This window comes from Pelobates fuscus, chromosome 4, assembly GCF_036172605.1.
Source record: "Pelobates fuscus isolate aPelFus1 chromosome 4, aPelFus1.pri, whole genome shotgun sequence".
NCBI lineage: Eukaryota > Metazoa > Chordata > Amphibia > Anura > Pelobatidae > Pelobates > Pelobates fuscus.
In genome coordinates, this window is record NC_086320.1 from 78,053,329 (window position 1) to 78,076,003 (window position 22,675).

At 44.0% G+C, this 22,675-nt stretch overlaps 1 protein-coding gene across 3 annotated transcripts in view; it reads right to left on the reverse strand.

Moving 5' to 3' along the window:
• Positions 1 to 2,839: 2,839 nt before the first annotated feature.
• Positions 2,840 to 22,675, reverse strand: part of LOC134607815 (lymphocyte antigen 96-like) — a 71,836-nt gene continuing 52,000 nt past the window's right edge. For 2 of the 3 annotated variants that reach the window (XM_063450379.1, XM_063450377.1), the window contains exons 4-7: positions 17,485 to 17,571; positions 10,385 to 10,513; positions 4,704 to 4,756; positions 2,840 to 2,970 (exon numbers count right to left, since the gene is read on the reverse strand). In XM_063450379.1, the coding sequence (XP_063306449.1) occupies positions 2,881 to 2,970; positions 4,704 to 4,756; positions 10,385 to 10,513; positions 17,485 to 17,571 (359 nt within the window). In that variant the 3' untranslated portion in view covers positions 2,840 to 2,880. Of the gene's footprint in view, positions 2,971 to 4,703; positions 4,757 to 10,384; positions 10,514 to 17,484; positions 17,572 to 21,808; positions 21,939 to 22,675 lie in introns of those variants that run through there. The other variant, XM_063450378.1, reaches the window with a different exon arrangement.

Genomic DNA, 22,675 nt, shown 5'->3' on the forward strand with positions numbered 1-22,675 from the left:
GACACGTCAGAGTGTTCTGTCGTCACAGGTTCGGCCAGTTTTACACCCAGAAGTTGGGCCAAATAGGGGATCGGAGCTCCCGGGGAACGTGGAAGAGAGTGGTGAAGACAACCGGTGGACCAGGCGGCTACAGATGGAGGAAGGACAAATGTCAAATTCGGAGACGTAGCAGGAGGAGCGCATTGAACACCATGCTGAGTGGGTCACTGCTGCAGCTCAGCTGATGGATGAGATGGCCTGCACTAGCTCTTGGGGGAAGCATAGATAAGAGTAATGTTGGGTGTAGCGGACCTTGTTTAACCCGTCTGGTTACCTCCGCTATTAATAAATGAGGAGACCCATTTTCCCCCCAGTAACTGGACGACACACAGTTCCAGGGGTACAACAACACTTTATTGGCCACACTCGGCTTTTATACTCTCCCCATGCAAGGGTGAGATCACAGGTAAAATGTCCTCTCCCAGGGTTCTCCCCCACCCAAGGGTCGCATAATGGAACCGGAACCCCAGCCCCTTTGTACCCTGTTCCCGCCACTAAGTGTCCCCTCCCAGGGTCCCTCCCCTGCCAGGCACTTCCTGGCGGGAACGGAACACTAGTCCCTTTGTCCCCTGTTCCCGCCACTAAGTGTCCCCTCCCAGGGTCCCTCCCCTCCCAGGCACTTCCTGGCGGGAACGGAACACTAGTCCCTTTGTCCCCTGTTCCCGCCACTAAGTGTCCCCTCCCAGGGTCCCTCCCCTCCCAGGCACTTCCTGGCGGGAACGGAACACCAGTCCCTTTGTCCCCTGTTCCCACTACTTAACGTCCCCTCCCAGGGTCCTCCCCCTCCCAGTGATCTCCTTCCCAGTGACAGACGTTCTAATTGATTGGTGTGAACATTCTAATGGGCGCTGGGGAGGCGAATGCTCCCCCTGGATGGCGTTCGTCTAACAAATGGACTGGCACCCAAAGGGAGGCACACGCCGAGGCTTTCCTTGCGGTCTGCGGTTTTGACACCTCATTATGAGGTGCAAACGTTCTAAAACCACATTCTAAATGGGGTTTTGTGGTGGTCCCTGTTCAGGAGGTGAACAAAGGGGTTAGGTACACAGCAACTTCACAGTAGCCCAATGTCGGTGGGTACTACACTAATTCCAACATGGGAGACATATTAAATAGTGCTAGTACTAAATGAGCTAACGTGTATTTTAATAATCTGTTGTAAGAGCATTGGGAATATATATAATGCAAAATGAATGTGATTCAAAAAAATATGAAGTGTAAAAACTAAACAATTAAAGTGATAGTTCTTTGATGCAACCAGCACACCCCCACCGCCCTCCTCCCCTCCAGCTTTATATTCCCTTTTGAAGGTTAGCCCAATATGGCTGCATTCTTCTTTCTCCTGTGGGCACTGTTACTCCATTCCCTGGTGCTATCAGAATACGATGGCCCATGAATAGAGAGGCCAACAGCATGCCTCCATTGATGGGCAGCAGGCCCTGCTGCCCAAATGACAATTGAATGAAAGGCTCCTGAAATTCCTTTTTAAAAGAGACTAACAATGTGCAAAACTTCTGAAACAGGGCAGTTTTCAACCTTTTTTTATTTTTGACATTCCTAGTTGGCCTCACGAATGTTTCTCCACATAGCCACCAATGAGGGTGCGAGGGCCCCTGCACTATTGAAACTTTTTACACAATAAAAGAGACACAGATTTGTTTTGTTTCGTTTTTGTTTCTAAACTATTGCAAATATTTTTTCCCCACCTAAATTTGGTGAGGCTCTTCCACAAATGCATAAAAGGCACAGAATAGTGTGGCAAGATAGGGGCGCTTTAAACTCTTTAGTTTATATTTGGTTTAGCAGCTGGATACACTCCGTGCCTCTATGGAAGAGCTTCCACTGCATTCAATAACTAGCAATACACTGTGATTGTAAACGAAGAATATTGGTGGTCATTCTGTTGCATTCCTCATTCCTATATCTTTGCTCTGCAAACATTCTACAATTTGCAAGCAGTATTACACCATCAAAAACATCTTTGATGGAGTCAGGCATTTAAGCCATTAGCAGAAACATGGCTTAGAATAGATGAATTCACTCACCATTGGTTTAATCCAAAGCAATAATTAAGTCCAAAAAAAATCTGAGCTTGGTCATTGTACCAGATTCCCACACATTGTCTTTCCCAAAACATGTAAATTTTAGGATATTCCCATGACTACATTAGCTAAGCAAAAGGAACCCTACAGTGTTAGGAATAAAAAGTTGTATTCCTAACACCATCAAATCTTACTGCCCACCCCACCCTGCAGTACTCAAGGGGTTAAATAACCCTTCAAAACACTCACCTTATTCTAACACCGAGGTCTCTTGACCCTGGATCCATCTATGCCTCCTCCAATGTCATCACTAAGGGGAACTTAATGTGCACGCAAGAGGCCTTTCCCATAGCAAAGCATTGAATCATGGGGATTTCGAAGACCTTGATGTTCTTATGCAAAGCAGAAACATGCTTTGTATGAGGATGAAGATGCCCAGCTTCTTTTCACATAGTTAAACCTTATGAAACAACAGACAGCTACCAGAGGCAGTCTTAACACTGCAGTGAAAACTTCTCGAAACCTGCATTGGTTTACATTGCAGGGTTAAGGGGACAGGGACACTGCACCCAGAGCACTTCATTCAGATGAAGTGGTCTGGGTGCCTTTAACTGTGGGAACCTGAGTAGCTTTACAAAAGATTAAACATAGGTATGTAAGCTGAAGAACAATCTGTGAATCCGAGAAGCTCTATCAAAGGACTATATTATAGAGCAGGCTTAGATTAGTTACACATTGAGAGAAAATACATAAATATATCATTTTAAAGCAATCTTTATTTACTTATTTATTTTCCATTTCAGACTTTGATGGTTAAATTAATTGTACCACAGAAAATACATTCTTCTTGTTCACCAGCGAATGCATTAAAATTGATTGTATATGTGCCCTAAAAAAAAACAAATATTAGAGAAACATTGGTATTTACAACTAATTGCATGTAGTAAGTCGATAAGTAGTAGTATAATTCAAACGGTTATAGTAACCAGATGTTACGTTCTGTTGCATCTGTTTGTTTATTGTATGGGTATATATAATACAACTCAAGCATGCAAGTAATGTAATACATTGTTTATAAAATGCTTCATAAACATTCTATAAAAAGCTGGCTAATGTAAAATGAAAAATAATAAAAAAAAACCATAGATATCATCCTTTCCTCTGCGTGGACTATAGTGGTTCAGGGCCAAAGAGCCCCACATCCGAGATTCAGCCCCCAAAGACCCACCTGAGCAATGCATATGTGGGAGGGAAGAAGCGTGCAGGGCACTCCTGGCTCCATAGCCACTACAGTGCTCTGTAGTAGTTATGGTGTTTGGAGTGTTCCTTTAAAGGGACATTCTAAGGTTAAAAAGAAAAATATGTTTATTTTAAACTTAGTTTGTTAATTTGTGTCTGATTTCAAGGCCAAAAGGCAAACAATTTTCACCCAGGATGCTGTGAAACCCTAAATTAGTGCTAATACCTAGGTATATTTTAAATTTAAATGTTTTTGTGATGAGACCAATCTCACCACTGTGCATTGGAGGAGCCTGGTTGCCCGCCTGCTGCCTTTAGACTATGGCCCCATGTTGAAACGCTTCATTTTCCCCTGCAAAGACACGAAAACCGGGTCATTCGGTACTTGCCCTATTTGAACAGTGATACCCCAGATAGCTATGCCATGGAGCCCATTCGTATAACGAAAGACTATGTGAAAGACTTTGGCTCCATGGCAATTGAACTGTATGTATGTGATCTGAGCGCCATTCAGTAATAATGTGCGCTCAGATCTAAGCAATCTGGGGATATGTTGAATGAACCTGTTTTATGCAATAGCTGCACAGTTATATATTTTTATGTATTTTATTGTCTTTTGCTACCATGTGTTCAATTGAGTTTTGCCTCTGTCCTTGGAGATAATTGGATTACTTCCCAATTATCTCCAGGATAGAAGACTCTGTTGAACTGGTTTTGGGCAGAAAAGCCATGCTTTATTTGGTCACAAAGGACTTCGATCTATCTTTTGAACCAGTGGACCAATTTGGATGATTTTGACATATGTTTGTATTGGGAGTGTGCTGATTCTGAAAATGTACATGTGAATGAAGTATGTGAATGTGATGTATACTTTTAAAGTTATGAATAATGTGGAAAAACTGTATTTCTCTGCCTGTGATAATTACATTAACCCATTGTGTAAGGTAATTGTATCACAGGCAGAGGGGAGGATTTTGTGTGGGAGTGTCTGAGTGTATTGTATGTGTTTATTGGTTGTTTTACAAAACCCTGTGGGTGGTACTAATGTGTAAGAATGTGTATATAAGAACAATAAACCCACAGCTCTGTCTGTTCCTGCTTGACCCTCCAAACGGAGCCTTGTCTCGTTCTTGGGGGGGATTTATTGTATGCTGTTCCAGTTCAACTGCTAGGAGTGTAAACCTATTTGCATGGTTTTTCCTATTCGGCTGTTTACAGCATTCGGATGTTTGAGAGCATTCGCAGCATGCTTTTCCGGCTCGGTGGATTGGTGTCTACAGTAGCTGCCTGTATATCTGGAAGGGAATATCTCCTAAACGGCTGTTAACCCCTTTTATGCCTGGGGGTGCCGTTACAGTTTTTAATTATAAAGTTACACAGTACCTTCGCAAAATTGAACTGTTTAAAACGTCCTTCGATCCAAGTGTGGACTGTTTCTGGAGAAACAAAGACATAATTAGAAAGATATGGAAAGAAAAACTTACAGAAACAGACAAATATGTAAGTTTATCTGGACAGACATACAAATTCTTTACCCATATGGTTTTATATATACCTGGCCTGAGTCAGGGACTAAAGTGCACCTGTAAGCAAGGCTGATAAAGTATAATTGAAGTATTGAAACTTTGGGGTAAGATTTAGCAAGCTGTCGCAGATAGTGTTATGATGTTTTTTTTTTAACAACAATTGACAATTTGATGGAGCAGTATATAAATCTGTATGGTGTCATTTGTTGCTTCTTTTGTTCCCTAATCTTTTATATATTTTTGTTTATCCTATTTTGATATATCAATATTTCTGTCACGTGTTTCACCAGAAAAATTTTCTTTTTCACTTTTTTTTCTGCCAATTTATTGATCTTTACTGAAATGGATACTTATGCAAAAACTTGCATCATTTAGCCAAAAATAAGCACATTTTAAGCCATCTTTAGAACAATTTAATACTAATGTTGCGATTAAAGTTCAAAAGTAAAAGATACTTCTGAGTACCGTTTAATACATTCCCCTCATTTTGTTAAATGGGTACATGGTGCTCCATTTGTTGGCTACATAAAGGCACAGTTTTTAGATTGTGGTTCCAGTTATAAATGGGTGTAAATTGTATAGATTGAGTAAATAAAACCAATTTATTTTAAATGTGGTCTTGGTATTATTATAGAATGTGTTACATGGAGCAGCATGGAAGTGGTATAATGTTCAACATGGTGTTAGGTTTGTTTATTTATAGGGACATATATAGCATTGGCAAATCTAATCTGTGAGTTCAGCTGTTTCTGGGCTGCAGAAGGTATTCACTGAGGCTCTCCTCATTCATGGCTTCCTTTGAATCTTTGGGAAATAGTGATCTGTTGTCATATTATTATTATTTTTATTATTATATTTATATAGCGCCAACAAATTCCATAGCGCTTTACAATGGGTGGACTAACAAACAGGAAACTGTAACGAGACGAGTTGGACGCACAGAAACAGAGGGGTTCAGGGCCCTGATCAATGAGCTTACAAGCTAGAGGGAGTGGGGTAAAGTGACACAAAAGGTAAGGGAAGTATTAGGGAAGTAGATTGGTAGAATAGTACTCAATGAAGACTTAGTGTGTTTTTTTTTTGGAGCCATTAACAATTTAATTGATATGCTTTTGTGAAAAGGTGTGTTTTTAATGATTTTATGAAGGAGTGGAGACTGGGTGAGCATCTAACGGAGAAGGGAATGGAGTTCCACAGGAATGGCGCAGCCCTAGTGAAATCTTGAATGCGAGCATCAGAGGTGGGAGTATGAAAAGAGGATTGACACAGGTCTTCAGCAGAGCGTAGGGCCTAGATGGGACATACTTGTGTATTAGGGAGGATAGATAGGTGGGAGTAGCATTATGTAAAGATTTGAAAGCACGAACTAGAGTTTTATATTGAGCCCTATATCTTACGGGAAGCCAATGCAGGGACTGACAGAGGGGTGAAGCATGAGAGGTGCGGGCGGACAAGAAGATGAGCCTTGCCGCCGCATTCATTATAGACTGCAATGGGGCAAGTTGGGAGCACATAAGACCACTGAGTAGCGGATTGCAGTAGTCAAGGCGAGAGGGGACAGTGGCATGGACCAGCACCTTAGCCTCATCTGACGTTAAGTAGGGCGGATGTGCGCAATGTTTTTGAGATGGAAGCGGCAGAATTTTGAGATCGACTGGATATGAGGGATGAAGGAGATGTCGGAGTCAAAGAGAACACTTTGGCAGCGAGCCTGAGTGGTGTAGCTGATGGTAGCACCATTAACGTGGAGGGAGGCAGAGACGGGAGTAGCAGCACTTGAGGGACGAAAGACCAGAAGTTCTGTTTTGGGCAAGTTGAGTTTAAGGAAGTGGGCAGCCATCCAGTTAGAAATAGCAGAGAGGCAGTCAGAGACACTAGTCAAGAGGGGCAGCGAGAGATCAGGAGAGGATAGATAGATTTGCGTGTCATCTGCATAGAAGTGATAATGGAAACCAAAGGAGCTGATGAGTTTACCAAGGGAGGCAGGGTAGATCGAGAACAGTTGGGAACCAAGGACTGAACCTTGGGGGACACCAACAGAGGAAGAGGCAGAGCCAGAGAAAGAAACACTAAAAGAGCGCTGGGTGAGGTAGAAGGAGCACCAGGAGAGAGCAATATCTCATAGACTGAGTTTACGGAGGACGAGAAGAAGTTGTTGATGATCAACAGTATCAAAAGCAGCGGAAAGGTCAAGTAGAATTAGGATAGAGTAATGACCATGAGATTTTGGTAGGAAGTTTAATACTTTGGTCAGAGCTGTTTCCACAGAGTGCTGAGCGCGGAAACCAGACTGAAGTGGGTCAAGCAGAGAATTGGACTCAAGGAAGTCTGTCAATCTCACATACACAAGTCTTTCAAGGATCTTGGACACAAAAGGCAGTAGCTTGATAGGGCGGTAGTTGGGGTCAAGGTTGGGCTTTTTTAGAATCGGGGTTACAGTCCCATGTTTGAAGGGTAATGGAAATATGCCAGATGAGAGGGAGAGATTGAGAATTTTAATGAGAGGCAAAGCAAGAGAAGGAGACAGAGTACGGATGAGATACGAGGGAATAGGATCAAGGGAGCAGGTGGTGGGGTGGAAGGAACGGATTTGACCAGAAGCCTCTTCCACTGTAGCAGGTGCGAATGAACATAGAACAGCGGAGGGAGTGAGGTTGGGGTAAATATTGTAAGGGGAAGGAGAGAGATGAGAGATCTCTTCCCTGATTGTAGAGATCCTGTCAGTGAAGTGAGTTGCAAAGTTTGTGGTGGTTAAGTCGGTAGGAGGAGGAGGAGCAACAGGGTGAAGAAGAGAGTTAAAAGTGTATTTTTGGTGGTATCAAGTCAGCTTGGTGTGCCAAGGTTGTAGTTGGGGGCGCTTGCTGCATTTAAGTATATGAGGTGCCATGACGCCTAGTTGAGAGGAGAGGGTGGAATTAAAGAAGGAGATTGCAGAGCTAGGGCAGGTGAGGCTTGAGATAGGTAAAATGAGAGTTTGGAGGTTAGTGGAGAAGCACTCTAGGCCAAGACATTATGTGATATTGATGTGCTGAGGGTGATGTCAGTTGGGTCTTGGGTGTGCTGATGTAAAAAGTCAGCGGATGGCGGTCAGATAGAGGAAAAGGAATATTGGAGAGATTATAGGCGGTACAGAGGTTGGTGAAGGTTAGATCTAGAGTGTTTCCCGCTGTATGGGTTGCTGAATAAGACCATTGCGTGAGGCCAAAGGAGGAGGTAACAGAGAGCAGACCAGAGGCATCAGTGCAGTTGGGGTTTTTAATTGGGATATTAAAATCACCAAGTATAAGGGAACGAGTGCTAGAGTGAGGTAGCCCGGAAGAAAAGTGCTCAATAAATAGCCTAGGATGTCCGGGGGCGGGGAGGGGATTGATGACAGCAATTCTTAAAGGAGTGGGTTTAACCCCTTAAGGACCTAACTTCTGGAATAAAAGGTAATCATGACATGTCACACATGTCATGCGTCCTTAAGGGGTTAAATAGGCGGACTGTGTGAACTTCAAAGGAAGTAAAGGATAGGGCAGTAGGAGATTGGTTGAAAGGTACATTGGTGGGAGAGAAGGATGCCTATACCACCTCCTTTACAGTTGTTGGGTCTGTGAGTGTGGGAGAATTGTAGTCCACCAAAACATAAAGAGGCAGGAGTAGCGCTATCAGAGGGGGAAAGCCAGGTCTCTGTGAGCACTAGTAGTGTGAGTGAGTTTGAGATGAAAAGGTCGTGTATGGCTGTTGATTTCAGATTGCTGCAGGCAGAACGGCCGTTCCAGAGTGCACACTGAATGCTGGCAAATGCGGGTAAAGGGCAGAGTATTGTGATGAGGTTTATGTGGTTTCTGGTTGTCTTAGTGTGTGCAGAGTAGGTAACAGTCCCTGGGTTGGGAGAGACATCACCAGCTGCTAGAAGAAGGAGGAGAGATGGTGACAGGAGGTTTGAGTGGGTTTTATATGCATGGAGTTCTGGATGAGATCGATTGTGGATAGGAGAGAGGGAGCAGAAAAATGAGTGCAGGGCATGAGTTGAGAGAAGGGGGGGTAGCTGAGAGGGGGAAATGTAAAGGTCATTGGGGGGGTGAGGAAAGTGGGTGTAAGGAGAAATTTTGATACTGAGGGAGAGGGAGTAAATGAAGAGGAGGAGAAGACAGAGCATTGCTAAACTGGGAAAAAAACAATTTGGATAGAAAAAAATGGAATATTAAAAACAGGAGTAGGAAGGGTAAAAAAATGAAGTTTTAGGAGTTAAGAAAGTGCAGCAGTGCACTGATAAGGAAGGTGTGTGCACCTGCTGTTTCTGCTTATCTAATATTTGTGTGTGACAGACTATCTATAAATGTAATAATGAGCTTAGGGTACAATAATGAGCTTGGGGTGGGCAGGTATCAGACTTTCTTTCAGCAGTAATGGGGCTGGAAAGTTTGGAAATCAGGTTGTGGAAGAAAGGTATGTGAGGGTCAGATCGGCCTGCAATAAAGCTGAGGGAGGGGGATATGCATCTAAGCACAGAGATGAGGGGATGGTTATTCAAACAAAAACATTTGAGTTGATATCAATAAAAGAAGCGAGGGGTCAGAGGGCAAAAAATGAGAGGGTAATAGAGATATGCATATATGTGAATAAAACAATTACATACAGGGCTAATAAAACTACACTTTAGCATTGCATACAAGACATAAATGTAAGAAAATATGCAATACACCAAGAACGTATAAAATAAAGTTTACAGGGTGGTTACGTTATAATTAAATGAAAGTGTGCAGGATAGAGTCTTAGTGTGGTCCTCCAGAAAGCTACGTTGGCTTATTGCAGATCAGCAAATGTATCACTGACTTTCTTGCAGCAGTAATGGTCAGTCTCCAGACCTTAATCCCATAGAAAATCTGTGGAGCGAGCTGAAAGTTTGAGTTGCCAAACGTCAGCCTCGAAACCTTAATGACTTGGAGAGGATCTGCAAAGAGGAGTGGGCACAAATCCCTCCTGAGATGTGTGCAAACCTGGTGGCCAACTACAAGAAACGTCTGACCTCTATGATTGCCAACAAGGGTTTTGCCACCAAGTACTAAGTCAAAGGGGGTAAAATACTTAATTCAATAATTGACATGCAAATCAATTTATAACTGTTTTGACATGCGTTTCTGGATTTTTTTTGTTATTCTGTCTTTCACTGTTAAAATACACCCACTATTAAAATTATAGACTGATCATTTCTTTGTCAGTGGGCAAACGTTCAAAATCAGCAGGGAATCAAATACTTTTTTCCCTCACTGTATCTGTCAGGGCGGATATTAATTGCAGTAATCTACAAACTGTGGCCATGTAGCTTTAAAACTTTTTGCCATGTTTTTGGCCACGGATATCGACCAGCTGTTAGCAATAACAACATTGTTAATTAGTACTCTGTTATTTAAAGGGTAATTAATCATTTTAAACAGTAAAGCAAACCAGGAGAACTGTGTCCATGTAAGATAAATAAGATGATCTAGTAATAGGTTGATTTGATGATTTGCTCAATTACAGGAATGATTTTATTAACATAGCGTATAGTACCTCCTTTCAGTGTTCCACAAAAGTCAAATTCATCATGCTCTCCTGAACAAAGAATCGTTCTTCTTTCTGAAACGGTCATGGGTCCATACCATATGTCAACAGAAACTGATAAGCGATGTAAATTCATTTCTGAGAAAAAGTACAAAACTTTCATGTTAAACTATTATTAATAATTACTTTAAAGGAACACTCCCACCCCATAACAACTTAAGCTTATTTAAGTTGTTATGGTGGCAGGAGTGTCCATTTCTCTTTGTAGTGTAATAAGAGCAAGGGAGAGCCGGATGCACACTCTCAGCCTATCAGTTGAGAAAAAGCCATCAGCCCCAAATTTGTGGTTACACCATTGTCAAACTATTTAACCCCTGATAAGTAGATGGCGCCCAGACACTCCTAACTACAAGAAGATAACTCTATATCCCCGCTGTTGATGTTAATATTGTTTTCGTTGTTCCACACACTCTGTTAGCGCAGTTACACTCCCCACTTCAGACAAGGGCGGACCAGCAGATATTCAGGGACACTACCCCTCCCTACAACACTCCCCACAAACCAAGGGCTACAGCATCCCCCCTCATAATGGGTCGAAAGGAACCCATAAGGCTATCTCAAGCACAATAGACCATCTACATAACTTAAACCCAAACGTCAGGAACTCCTTCACCTGGCATAGACTTTTCACCCTTGCGGCCCTAGGAGTCATGCCACTGGAGCATCCACCACACACACACCCTGCCCTTCCTGTGGTATACTGGCCTAGACATGCCGGACAACACCCTACTAGCTGGGGCCTCACACCCCACGAGATATAGGGGTTGTGAAGGACTTTTATGCAATTGCCTATATGCTTCAGTTTAATTATCTCCCTGCTATTTTAAGGTCTATATTGTTCGGTTCCAAATGTCAAGAATGAATGTATTTTAAAGTGTTTTATGTCTTTCTGTAACCATGTGGTTAATGGAGTCTGCCTCTAGCCCTGGATAATTGGACTACTTTCCCCTTTGTCTCCAGGGCTGAGGCCTCTGTGGGACCTGTCTAAAACAGATTGCCATGCGGCCAGTGGGGGACAAAAGATACTTTTACTAACTTTTGAACCCCTGGTCTGATTCATGCCATTTTTTTATATGTTGTTCCCCTGAATGGATTGATTGTGAATATGTAATTTTTATGTGAGTGTGATGTATGGTTTTAGAGTTATGAATGTTAGGTAAAAAGTATGTTAAACTGTAAATGTTCTGGCCAGCAGATAATTGAGCTATGTATATTGCTGAGACTCAATTATCTAGCCTGGCCCAGAGGAGGAGTTTTGTGTTGCCTAAATTGTGAGTTCTGTGTGCCAGTAAATCAATCAGTCTTGTTCCAGCATTAAGTTTTGGCTCATGTGTGGATTATTCGGCGATTCCAGGGATATTTCTACTTGTGGAATATTGGGTGATTTTACTTTTATGGGAAGAAGAGAATGCTTGACGGGGATATTTTCTACTACCGTCACAACTGGTTGGCAGCGGCGGGATTTTCCCTTCTACTTTCCTTTACACCAGGATTCCAAGCAGACACTGGGAACAGTGAATGGAAGGCTGGTACACCCTGCTTAAAAGAAATACACTGAAAGAACTACTGGAAGTCCGTGGAAGGATTGCTAGCAACAAAACCAAGCGGGTCATCATAGCAGAATTAATGGAGCTAGACCAGGAGAACTTGGTTGCAGCAACGCCAGCAGTACAAGAGATGGAGACACCAGTGATTCAGGAGGAGGAATCACCAGCCAACAAGGCAATGAGAGAGAAGCTAGCATGGTTCAGTCCGAACCCAACAGCGGATGTGGTGCTGAAAGTGATGAACCTGTTAGCGGAGGAGGCTAAACAAATAAGAGACGCAAAGCTACAGTTAGAACTGGCAGCAGTCCAACAAGCAGCCACACATTCTCCAAACAGTGAGTACAGCACAGCAGACACAAGGAAGATTCCGTTTAGCGCTTTTAAAGCTTTTAATGAAGAAGACTGTGAAATTGATAATTACCTGGCAGATTTTGAGTGACAATGTAACCTGCACCGAATAGATAGAGGAGAGTGGGTTTCAATATTGTCCGGCAAACTGTCAGGCAAAGCTTCTGATGCTTTCCGGACCGTGCCAGAGCAGGAGAGCCATAGCTACACCAGGGTTAAAGAAGTGCTCCTGGCTCGTTATGCAGTAACCCCAGAGTCCTACCGACAAAAGTTCAGGGACTCACGCAAAACCACGAAAGACTCTTACGTGGAATGGGCATGCCAGTTATCCCTGTCGGCCTCTAACTGGGTTAACAGCAGCCAGGCCACCACCACAGAGGACATTTTGCAACTAATGCTCCTGGAGCAATTTTACGATAACATCCAGACGGATGTCAAAGACTGGGTGAGAGATCGCAGGCCCATGACTCTACCAGAGGCCGCTAAGTTGGTGGATGAATATGCGGATACCCGCAAGACAAACCCAGTCACGCCACGGGTACAACCTCCACGACCAACGGTGCCCTACCACCCACCAGCCGCTAGATACCAACCTCCTAACAGACCGGTGACATCTAACCCTCGCTATCCACGCCAGGAGGACAAGGAACAATGCTGCTTCCAGTAACAACAGCTGGGTCACATCAAGCAGAATTGCCCCATGGACAACAACACCAGGTCAAATTGGTCTCGACCTGGTTACCGCCCACCAGCAGCAGCCCATTGTGTAGACTCGGCTTGGGATCCCCAGGAGCTGGGTCAGGAAGAACCATTGGGCACCCTTTATGAAGCCCTCATGGTACAATCTGTTATTACGGACAACAGGAAACACCATTGTCAGCTGGTCATGGTTCACGGAAAAAACGCCCGGGGATTAAGAGACAGTGGGGCGACCATCACGTTGGTACAAAGACACCTTATTAAGGCATCAGAGAGACCGGGGAAATCAATTGCTGTGAGAGTGGCAGGGGGGGCAGTATACCGTATTCCTACTGCACAGGTACACCTAGACTGGGGTGCGGGAGCTGGCAATGTTCATGTGGGCGTCATGAAAGACTTACCTTCTGAAGTCATCTTGGGCAACGACATTGGCCCCCTGACTTCGACGTTCACCTCTACCCCCGCTCAGGAGGCCCAGACAGTAACCACCCGAGCACAAAGTCGCGCTGCCGAGAGCCATCCGATTCCTACTGAGACCCAGGTAAGCCAACCCAACCTACCCTTGACTGTAGAACCCCTACCCTGGGACACCCCAGAAGACTTTGGGCGGGAGGTGACCAGAGACCCTTCCCTCAGAAAGTATCGAGAGAAGCCAGAAGCCAGGAGGGGCCAAGGGGGGTTGGAGAAGGAGCAATTTATCTGGGAGAAAGGCCGCTTGTACAGGCTCACCGAGACCCGGGGTAATGCACCAGGGCCTAAGCAAAAATGCCAGCTGGTAGCTCCCCGGAAATACCAGCAGGAGTTGTTGAGGATTGGGCACGACGTACCCTTGGCAGGCCATTTGGGAATACGCAAGACAGGGTATCGGATAACCCAGAATCTTCTTCTGGCCTGGCGTATCCGACGACGTCAGGGCGTATTGTCAAACGTGCGAGGTATGCCAACGTATAGGTAAAATGGGAGACCACCCAAAGGCTAAACTAGTTTCCATGCCCATTATTGAAGAACCATTCACAAGGGTAGCCGTGGACATTATAGGGCCCCTGGCCCAACCTAGCTGTTCCGGCAAGCGGTATATACTCACCATAGTAGACTACGCCACCCGTTACCCCGAAGCGGTAGCTCTCTCGAACATACAGGCTGAGACCGTAGCAGAGGCCCTAGTTAAAGTATTTTCCCGAGTAGGCTTTCCCAAGGAGGTTCTGTCCGACCAAGGTACCCAATTCACGGCCGGGATAACCCAGCAGATATGGAAAACCTGTGGAGTTAAATCCCTGACTAGCTCCCCATTCCACCCCCAGACTAACGGCCTGTGCGAGCGCTTCAACGGAACGCTAAAGCAAATGTTGAAGTCGTTCACGGGGGCGTACAAGGATTGGGAGCGATTCCTGCCACACCTTCTCTTTGCCTACCGAGAGGTGCCGCAGGAATTGACCGGATTCTCACCCTTCGAACTTCACTATGGGAGGCGGGTGAGGGGGCCCTTAGATCTCATCAAGGATCACTGGGAGGGGCAGACAGAGATTGAGGGGACCCCGGTTGTACCTTATGTCCTGGAGCTGAGGGACCGCATGGAGGAATTAGCCCAGACAGTGCGAGAGAACCTCCAGGCGGCCCAACAGCGCCAGAAGGTATGGTATGACCGACGGGCTAGGCACCGGAGCTTTCAGATAGGCCAAAAGGTCATGGTATTAAGGTCGGACCGAACAGACAAGCTCCAGGCCGCCTGGCAGGGCCCCTATAAAGTTCTAGTTCAGATATGCGACACTACCTACACGATAGCCAGCTGCGAGGATGAAGATGTGAAACGAACCTTTCACATCAACATGCTCAAGGCCTCTCAGGAACGGGCAGAGGAGGTAGCCGCTATCTGTGCACCAGCAGGAGAAGACACAGAGACCCTACCCCTTCCAGACCTATTGGGCAGTAACGAAGGGATGACCCAGATAGAGAAAGTCCAACTAGGTGAACAGCTGGAGCCGCACGAGCGGGCTCAAGCTATCCGCTTACTAAAAACAAAACAGGCCACATTCTCTCAGGAGCCTGGATACACACTCCTAGCCATACACAAGGTGGAGACTCCAGGACAGGCACCCCTGAGACAGCCTCCCTACCGTATCCCCGAAGCAGTCCGGGAAGGGATGCGGAAGGAAATAGATGAGATGCTTCGGCTAGGCATAATCGAACCCTCAGAAAGTCCTTGGGCCTCGCCGGTAGTCTTAGTGCCAAAGAAGGATGGGACAACCCGCTTCTGTGTAGACTACCGGCGCCTCAACGACAAGACAGTTACGGACGCCTATCCAATGCCACGGATGGACGAGCTGCTTGACCGTATCTCTGCAGGGAAGTATCTGATCACAATAGACCTATGCAAGGAATATTGGCAGATTCCCCTAGCAGAAGATGCCATACCCAAGTCGGCCTTCATCACCCCGTTCGGTCTATACCAATTCCGGGTTATGCCGTTCGGGATGAAGAACGCCCCGGCCACCTTCCAACGGATGGTGGATCAGTTACTTGGGGGTCTCCAGAGCTTCGCATGCGCTTACCTGGATGACATCGCCATCCACAGCGATACATGGGAAGCTCACCTAGAGCACGTAGGGGTGGTATTAGATAGGATCAGGGGGGCCGGGCTGACCCTGAAACCCGACAAATGTCATTTGGGTATGGCGGAGGTACAATATTTGGGCCACCGAGTAGGATGTGGTAAGCAACGGCCGGAGCCGGCTAAGATCGAGGCCGTTGCCAATTGGCCCACTCCCCACACCAAGACACAAGTCATGGCTTTCCTGGGCACAGCCGGCTATTACAGATGCTTTGTACCCGACTATAGCGCCCTGGCCAAACCCCTGACCGACTTGACCAAAAAGAAGCTACCCCGACAAGTCCTGTGGTCCCTGGAATGCGAGGTGGCTTTCCAAGCACTAAAGACTGCTCTGGTTAATGCTCCGGTGCTGGTTACCCCAGATCCTAACAAAAGATTTATTGTCCACACAGACGCTTCAATGTTTGGACTGGGGGCAGTACTAAGCCAGATCGGGGAGGATGGAGGAGAGCACCCGGTGGCATACCTGAGTCGGAAGCTGTTACCAAGGGAGGTCAGTTATGCCACCATTGAAAAAGAGTGTTTGGCCTTAGTATGGGCACTCAAAAAACTCACACCTTACCTTTATGGCCGGGCTTTCACTCTCATCACCGATCACAACCCCTTGGTGTGGCTTAACCGGGTTTCAGGGGACAACGCCTGGTTGCTACGCTGGAGCTTGGCCTTACAGCCCTATGACTTTACGATTCATTATCGCCCAGGCAAGCAAAACGGGAATGCCGATGGAATGTCACGCCAAACGGATTTATCCTCGGACTAAAAGCTCTGAACCCGTCAACCCTACTGGACCAGGAAAGGTCCAACCGAGTTGCCGGAGCAGGGAGAAAAAGGGGGGCCATTGTGAAGGACTTTTATGCAATTGCCTATATGCTTCAGTTTAATTATCTCCCTGCTATTTTAAGGTCTATATTGTTCAGTTCCAAATGTCAAGAATGAATTTATTTTAAAGTGTTTTATGTCTTTCTGTAACCATGTGGTTAATGGAGTCTGCCTCTAGCCCTGGATAATTGGATTACTTTCCCCTTTGTCTTCAGGGCTGAGGCCTCTGTGGGACCTGTCTAAAACAGATTGCCATGCGGCCAGTGGGGGACAAAAGATACTTTTACTAACTTTTGAACCCCTGGTCTGATTCATGCCATTTTTTTATATGTTGTTCCCCTGAATGGATTGATTGTGAATATGTAATTTTTATGTGAGTGTGATGTATGGTTTTAGAGTTATGAATGTTAGGTAAAAAGTATGTTAAACTGTAAATGTTCTGGCCAGCAGATAATTGAGCTATGTATATTGCTGAGACTCAATTATCTAGCCTGGCCCAGAGGAGGAGTTTTGTGTTGCCTAAATTGTGAGTTCTGTGTGCCAGTAAATCAGTCTTGTTCCAGCATTAAGTTTTGGCTCATGTGTGGATTATTCGGCGATTCCAGGGATATTTCTACTTGTGGAATATTGGGTGATTTTACTTTTATGGGAAGAAGGGAATGCTTGACGGGGATATTTTCTACTACCGTCACAGGGGTATATACACCCCATGGCCCAACAGCACACAAACAGAAGCGTAGGGGTTTAATACTCCTTCACTACTCTCCACTCACATTTAACGATACTATTCTTCTCACTCAACATCAACCTAAGTAACTAAGATGGCAACTGAGAATACACACCGAAGCCCAACAAAATACAGATAGACGCATAGAACACAACAGACCAGGTTGCTAAGTATTGCATATAAACACCTCGTTTCCTCAACATAAAAATGTGCAGGCTTGGATTTGCAAGCCTGTTTATACCACCACGCACAGAGAAATAAAGAATGATAAAAAAAAAGGGTGTTTATAATAAATGCATACTTGGTATCCATGATATTGAAGTCCTGAATTTTCCATTAATGCTGTAGACACATGGTTCAAATAATATAATTGGTGGATTCCTTTCATCTAAAAACAAACAAAAATGCAATATAATTAAATGTTTTTATTTTTCTATTATTTGCTGCCACATAACATCTCCCTGGATTGCTTATCATGTCGTACAATACTTTAGAATTAGAAATGTGTAGACTCTATTATTCCAGTATGACATTGAAGTACTTAGAAAGTACACTATGGAGTACAAATATTTTAAGATTGCCACATAATATGAAAGCCACATGGGAAACTCAAAAATTATTTTCTGAGGAACTAAAACTCAGTTTACTGGTAGTTGTCACAGTGAGAACAACTACAAGACCTTAAAGGGATTTGATTATGTATTGAATACAGTTGTAAAGAGTAAAAAAAATAACCTTTAGCCTTTTGAATATATTTTCAGGATGCAATATGCATAATTAAAATGCATCACATTGCTATTAACAACAAATCACTGGTAAATATTGTGTTAATACGCCAATGATTCCATTTCAATCACCCAGTGGTGAAGAACTGAGAAGACTAACAGTTTGACTCCATTAAATCTTCATGCTTCGATGTCCAGCATTTTCAGAATCCCGATAGGAAAACATTGAGTCAATGCTTTCCTGCGGGGAATGCCCTGTTTGGCTGACATTGGCAGAGGAGGAGCCTGATTCACCGCCGAGGGACATTGGCACTGGAAATCCGAAAGCATTTAATCCTTTATATCGCCGGGGGGAGGGGGAACTATGAACTAATGGGGTTCTTGAAAACTGGGTTGAGGATTGGGATCAACTGCCATTGAGTGTTCTGATTCTGCAACTCAGATCTATGATGATGACAATTTATGTGCAATACTACCTTAAGTCTGTTTAAATTTTGAATCGTTATAGATAGGCAACTCTAAACTGAAGTTTTCCTTTGAAACTTAAAGGGACACCATATGCACCAAAACAAATTTAGCTTAAAAAAGCAGTTTTGGTGTATATATCATGTCCCTACAGTCTCACTGCTCAGTTTGCTGTCATTTAGGAGTTAAATCACTTTGTTTCTACAGCTCAAGTCACACCTTCTTGCATGTGACTGGCACAGCCTTCCTAAATACTTCCTGTAAAGAGAGATCTAAAGTTTAAACTACATGTATTGCATTTTCTGTTTAATTTAGAATTTATTGTCTCTTGCTCTGTTGAAAGCCTTATAGACCATACTAGTGGGTTAGGAGTACTAAATAGCATGAGTGTAGGTGGAACAGTTGAGACTAGCAAGAGAGATAAATGCAAATCTCAGCCTGGGCTGTTTGGCAGTTAGTTAAAGTGACATATAGGGGTTGAAACCTTTTTTTGTTTTTTTACAGTGGGATTGATGCTGAAGATTTTTTTTTTCCATGAGCGTCAGGTGGGGTCCGTAAATGAAAAATTTAACCCCCCAGGAGACTAGGGGTCCCCAAGCCCCTAGTCACCCCCGCACCAAAAAAAATGAATAAACCCCTAACCCTAAAAATAGGTAGGGGGAACAATAAAACTAAATCCCTGTAAATTAAAATAACTTACCATTTGATGTCTTTTTTCTAAAATCTTATTTTTCAGCCCCAATAAGGCCAATTAATATCCGTCAGAATTTGAAAAAAAAATGTAAAACCCGAGCGCCCCCCAAAAAACGACGAAGAAAAAAAACCTAATCCTAAACGCTAAAAAAATTATCCATCTTCACCCATGGAGGGCACAGCGCAGATTGAGCTCCGCAGGGCGGGGAAAGGCTTATAAAGCCTTTCCCCGCCCTGCAATTTGTCTCAGAGCGCTCTGATTGGTTGGTTTAAGGTAAATGAAGAGACAGACAGGCAAGTCTCTAAATTTACCTGTCACAGCACTCTGATTGGTTGGCTTGAAATCCAACAAGCGTGGGAAAGTTCTTTGGAATTTCAAACAACCAATCAGAGAGTTATGAGTCAAACTACACAGCATGGGAAAATTTACTAAGGATTTTTCATTTTTTTGGGTGGGGGGGTGACTAGGGGCTTGGGGACCCCTAGTCACCTGGCGAGTTAACATTTTAATTTAGGGGGCGGAGCCTGGACACTGAGATGAGCAGACGCGTCTGATATGAGCTCCTGCTCGACGGGCTGAAAAAGGGGGAAAAGCGGCGGCCATATGGCCCAAGGAACCTCAAGGGTGCACCTCCCATGTCGGGGGGGCACCGCAAAACAGAAAGACACCACCCCGGGGCCTGCCGGAGCAGAGAAAGCAAAGATGCTGATCCCCACTGGACCAATCGATCAACCGAAAAGCGGAGAAGCTAGCTCTACAGCATGCAGGGGCATCAGGCCACCAAAGCTCTACGAAAATGGCCGCCCAGCACAGACCTCAAGAACGGAGCACCCACTCCAAGCCGTTTACACCTCTACAAGAAAACCTTGAATGGCTCTGCAAAAGGCTATGGGACACACTGCACAGCCGAGGATCAACCTACCACCAGACGGAAACAATAGTGGCCTCATGGATCAGACCGGTGGCACAACGCAGCCACTACAGGTGCTTACCCCGAGCCTCCAAAGCGGCGGTCCGGCAACGCAGGTTCCAGCAGTCCTTCAGGCGGGAAAGAGTGCCATGTCTATCCAACGCACGCTCCTACCTGCTGACACACAAACCTGGGACTACCACACAAGCTCCACGTGCGGGCATTCAAAACCAGCGCAACAGGATCCAACTTAGTACCGGCAACGCTGTAGCAACAGGGTCTGTGCGGCTGCACACCCCACAAGGTATAACCGGAGCTGACTTCCAGCGTAAAGACACCAGGCCTAGGGGCCTAGGGACTCACAAAGGCAGTAATCAGGACTTTTCATTAAAGGGAATAGGCTGAAACACCAACCGCTCAGCCTCCTAAGAGCCACACATTAGATCTAATGGGGTTAATGCGGACTGCTACTTTTTGCCTTAAACTCAGCCCGGTGTACACCTAGCCATCATACCCACTAACAACCCAGATGTTGATCCCAATAGCATATCACACGAAGCTTAAGCCCCCCTGCCACAAGCCAGAAAGAACATAGAAAGTCAATCTTGTTCAAACCAGATCCCAGTGGCTATGTACTCACTGTCTGACTAGCTTTTGACATAGCATAATAATACACTATCTAGAAAGCAAAGCAATGTTATGTTATTTTTATTTTATATTATGTAATGTTTTCAAGATGACTAAGCAACATAAATCTGCACTGTTTATATCCTTACTCAAAATATGTGCTAGACCTACCATGTACCTCTTATTTTAATCTGTTTATAATGCGCTTGCGGACTGCCTTCGGGGTACCTTTCAAGCAACTGTTATAATCATACGCACTACAAAAATAAAGAATAAAAAAAAAAAAAATTCATTTAGGGACCCCACCCGCCACTCATGGGTGGGGACGGGGGGGACAATAGGACACCCCCATTTTTATTTAGGGCCCCCACCCGCCGCTCAGGGGTGGGGGCCTGGGGCAATAAGTAAACTAAATTTACTTAGTATTAGTAAATTTGGCTGAAAGACCAATTTAGGTCTTTCAGCCTTTTGGTAGATAGCTCCCTGATACCGTGGGAATTAGGGAGCTATCTACTAAGCGGCTGCAAGATGCACACTTTGCTCCTCCGCTGGTCAAAGCTGGTCAGGCTTAGGAAACCTCGATAAGACAAAGTAGTCCCTTCTTTGTCTTATGTTTTATGGAAAACAAGAGCAGACAGGAAGGAATGAAGAACAGATCCTAACAGAGGGAGAGAAGAGGAATCAATAGGGGAAAGGTAAGTTCGGCATGACAGTGCCGCTTTAAGAAGCCAGCACTCAACAATATACTGACAAATAAAAGAGCATCTTCCACGGTCCCTACCTTCAGGCCATAATTTTTGATTTCACATTTTATTCTACAGTATATGAAAATAGCTATGAAGATACAAGTTGAACATGACCTTTGCGTCGATGACTAGACACTTACAGTAGTTGGAACAACAAGAAGTGGCTTGTTCAGACAAGTAGGCATGCAGTGTTTGAATTAAAAAGGAAACTAAAACACGTTTAGTAGGAAATAACAAAATTTAAAAGTACTCAACCAATGATTGTAATATCTTCAAAATCAATGCAATGAAGAATAAAAACAAACAAAGTTAACTCTGCCTAAATGAACCGTGAACAGTTTCTGAAGATAAAGTGAGGTGAAAAAGAGAATAGAAAGGAAACACAGGAAGCTGCAATAGAATTATAACATTTATACTAAACATAAAACGTATTAAACATAAAGTTATTTTATACCCACCGCACAGTGTGTAGCTGATATCCATGGTTGGAGATTGGCAAACCATGTACGTTTTACATGTCGCCAAAATGAAAACACCAGACAGAGACAGCCACCTTAAATATAATAACATGTCTGAAAGATTAGATGTGAAAAGATGGGGATCCTATCTTGTTATAAAATAGATGAACGTTAAATTTGCAAACAGGAAGGATGTGTGGTATGATTTCTGTGATATCCCTTTTTATAGTATCGCTGCGGACTATGTGATGAATATTTCTTTATAAGGGTTGGACAGCAGTATGTGCAATCAGGTGGCAAGTCACACATTGTTAGATATTCTGGGGAAGGACTATTTATCATTTTATTTTTTTAGGCGTAATAGGGTAGATCCAAACATCAACTTACCGTCAACTAGTGTTTTTGTTTTTTAGTTAACTTGTTCAACATTTTAACCATTTTGTAGACTAATTTTAAAAAAATCATTATGTGGACGATGCAGACCAAATAAAAAAATATATATTTTCCAATTTTCTGCATTTGTAAGTGTATATTCTAATGTACCACATTGAACTTTTATACTAATTTATAACTGTACATTTTATTTTTACTCGTACTCTTAACAACTTAACTAGAAATAGTAAATTTACTATATCATCCCTTAGCATAATTTTGTTTTAGATACTGTAATTAAAGATTTTTTATATAACTTCAGTTGCCCACTGTTCTCCCAATATTACTTTACAGTGATTTCATGTGCTGGGTTGTATGCACTTATTAACAATTAATGAGGCTGAAGCACTTGAACTCAATAATTAGAAGTGGTGTCCACATGCTTTTGTCCATATAGTGTATGTTTTAATTTGTTTTATGAGAACAAATAAATGC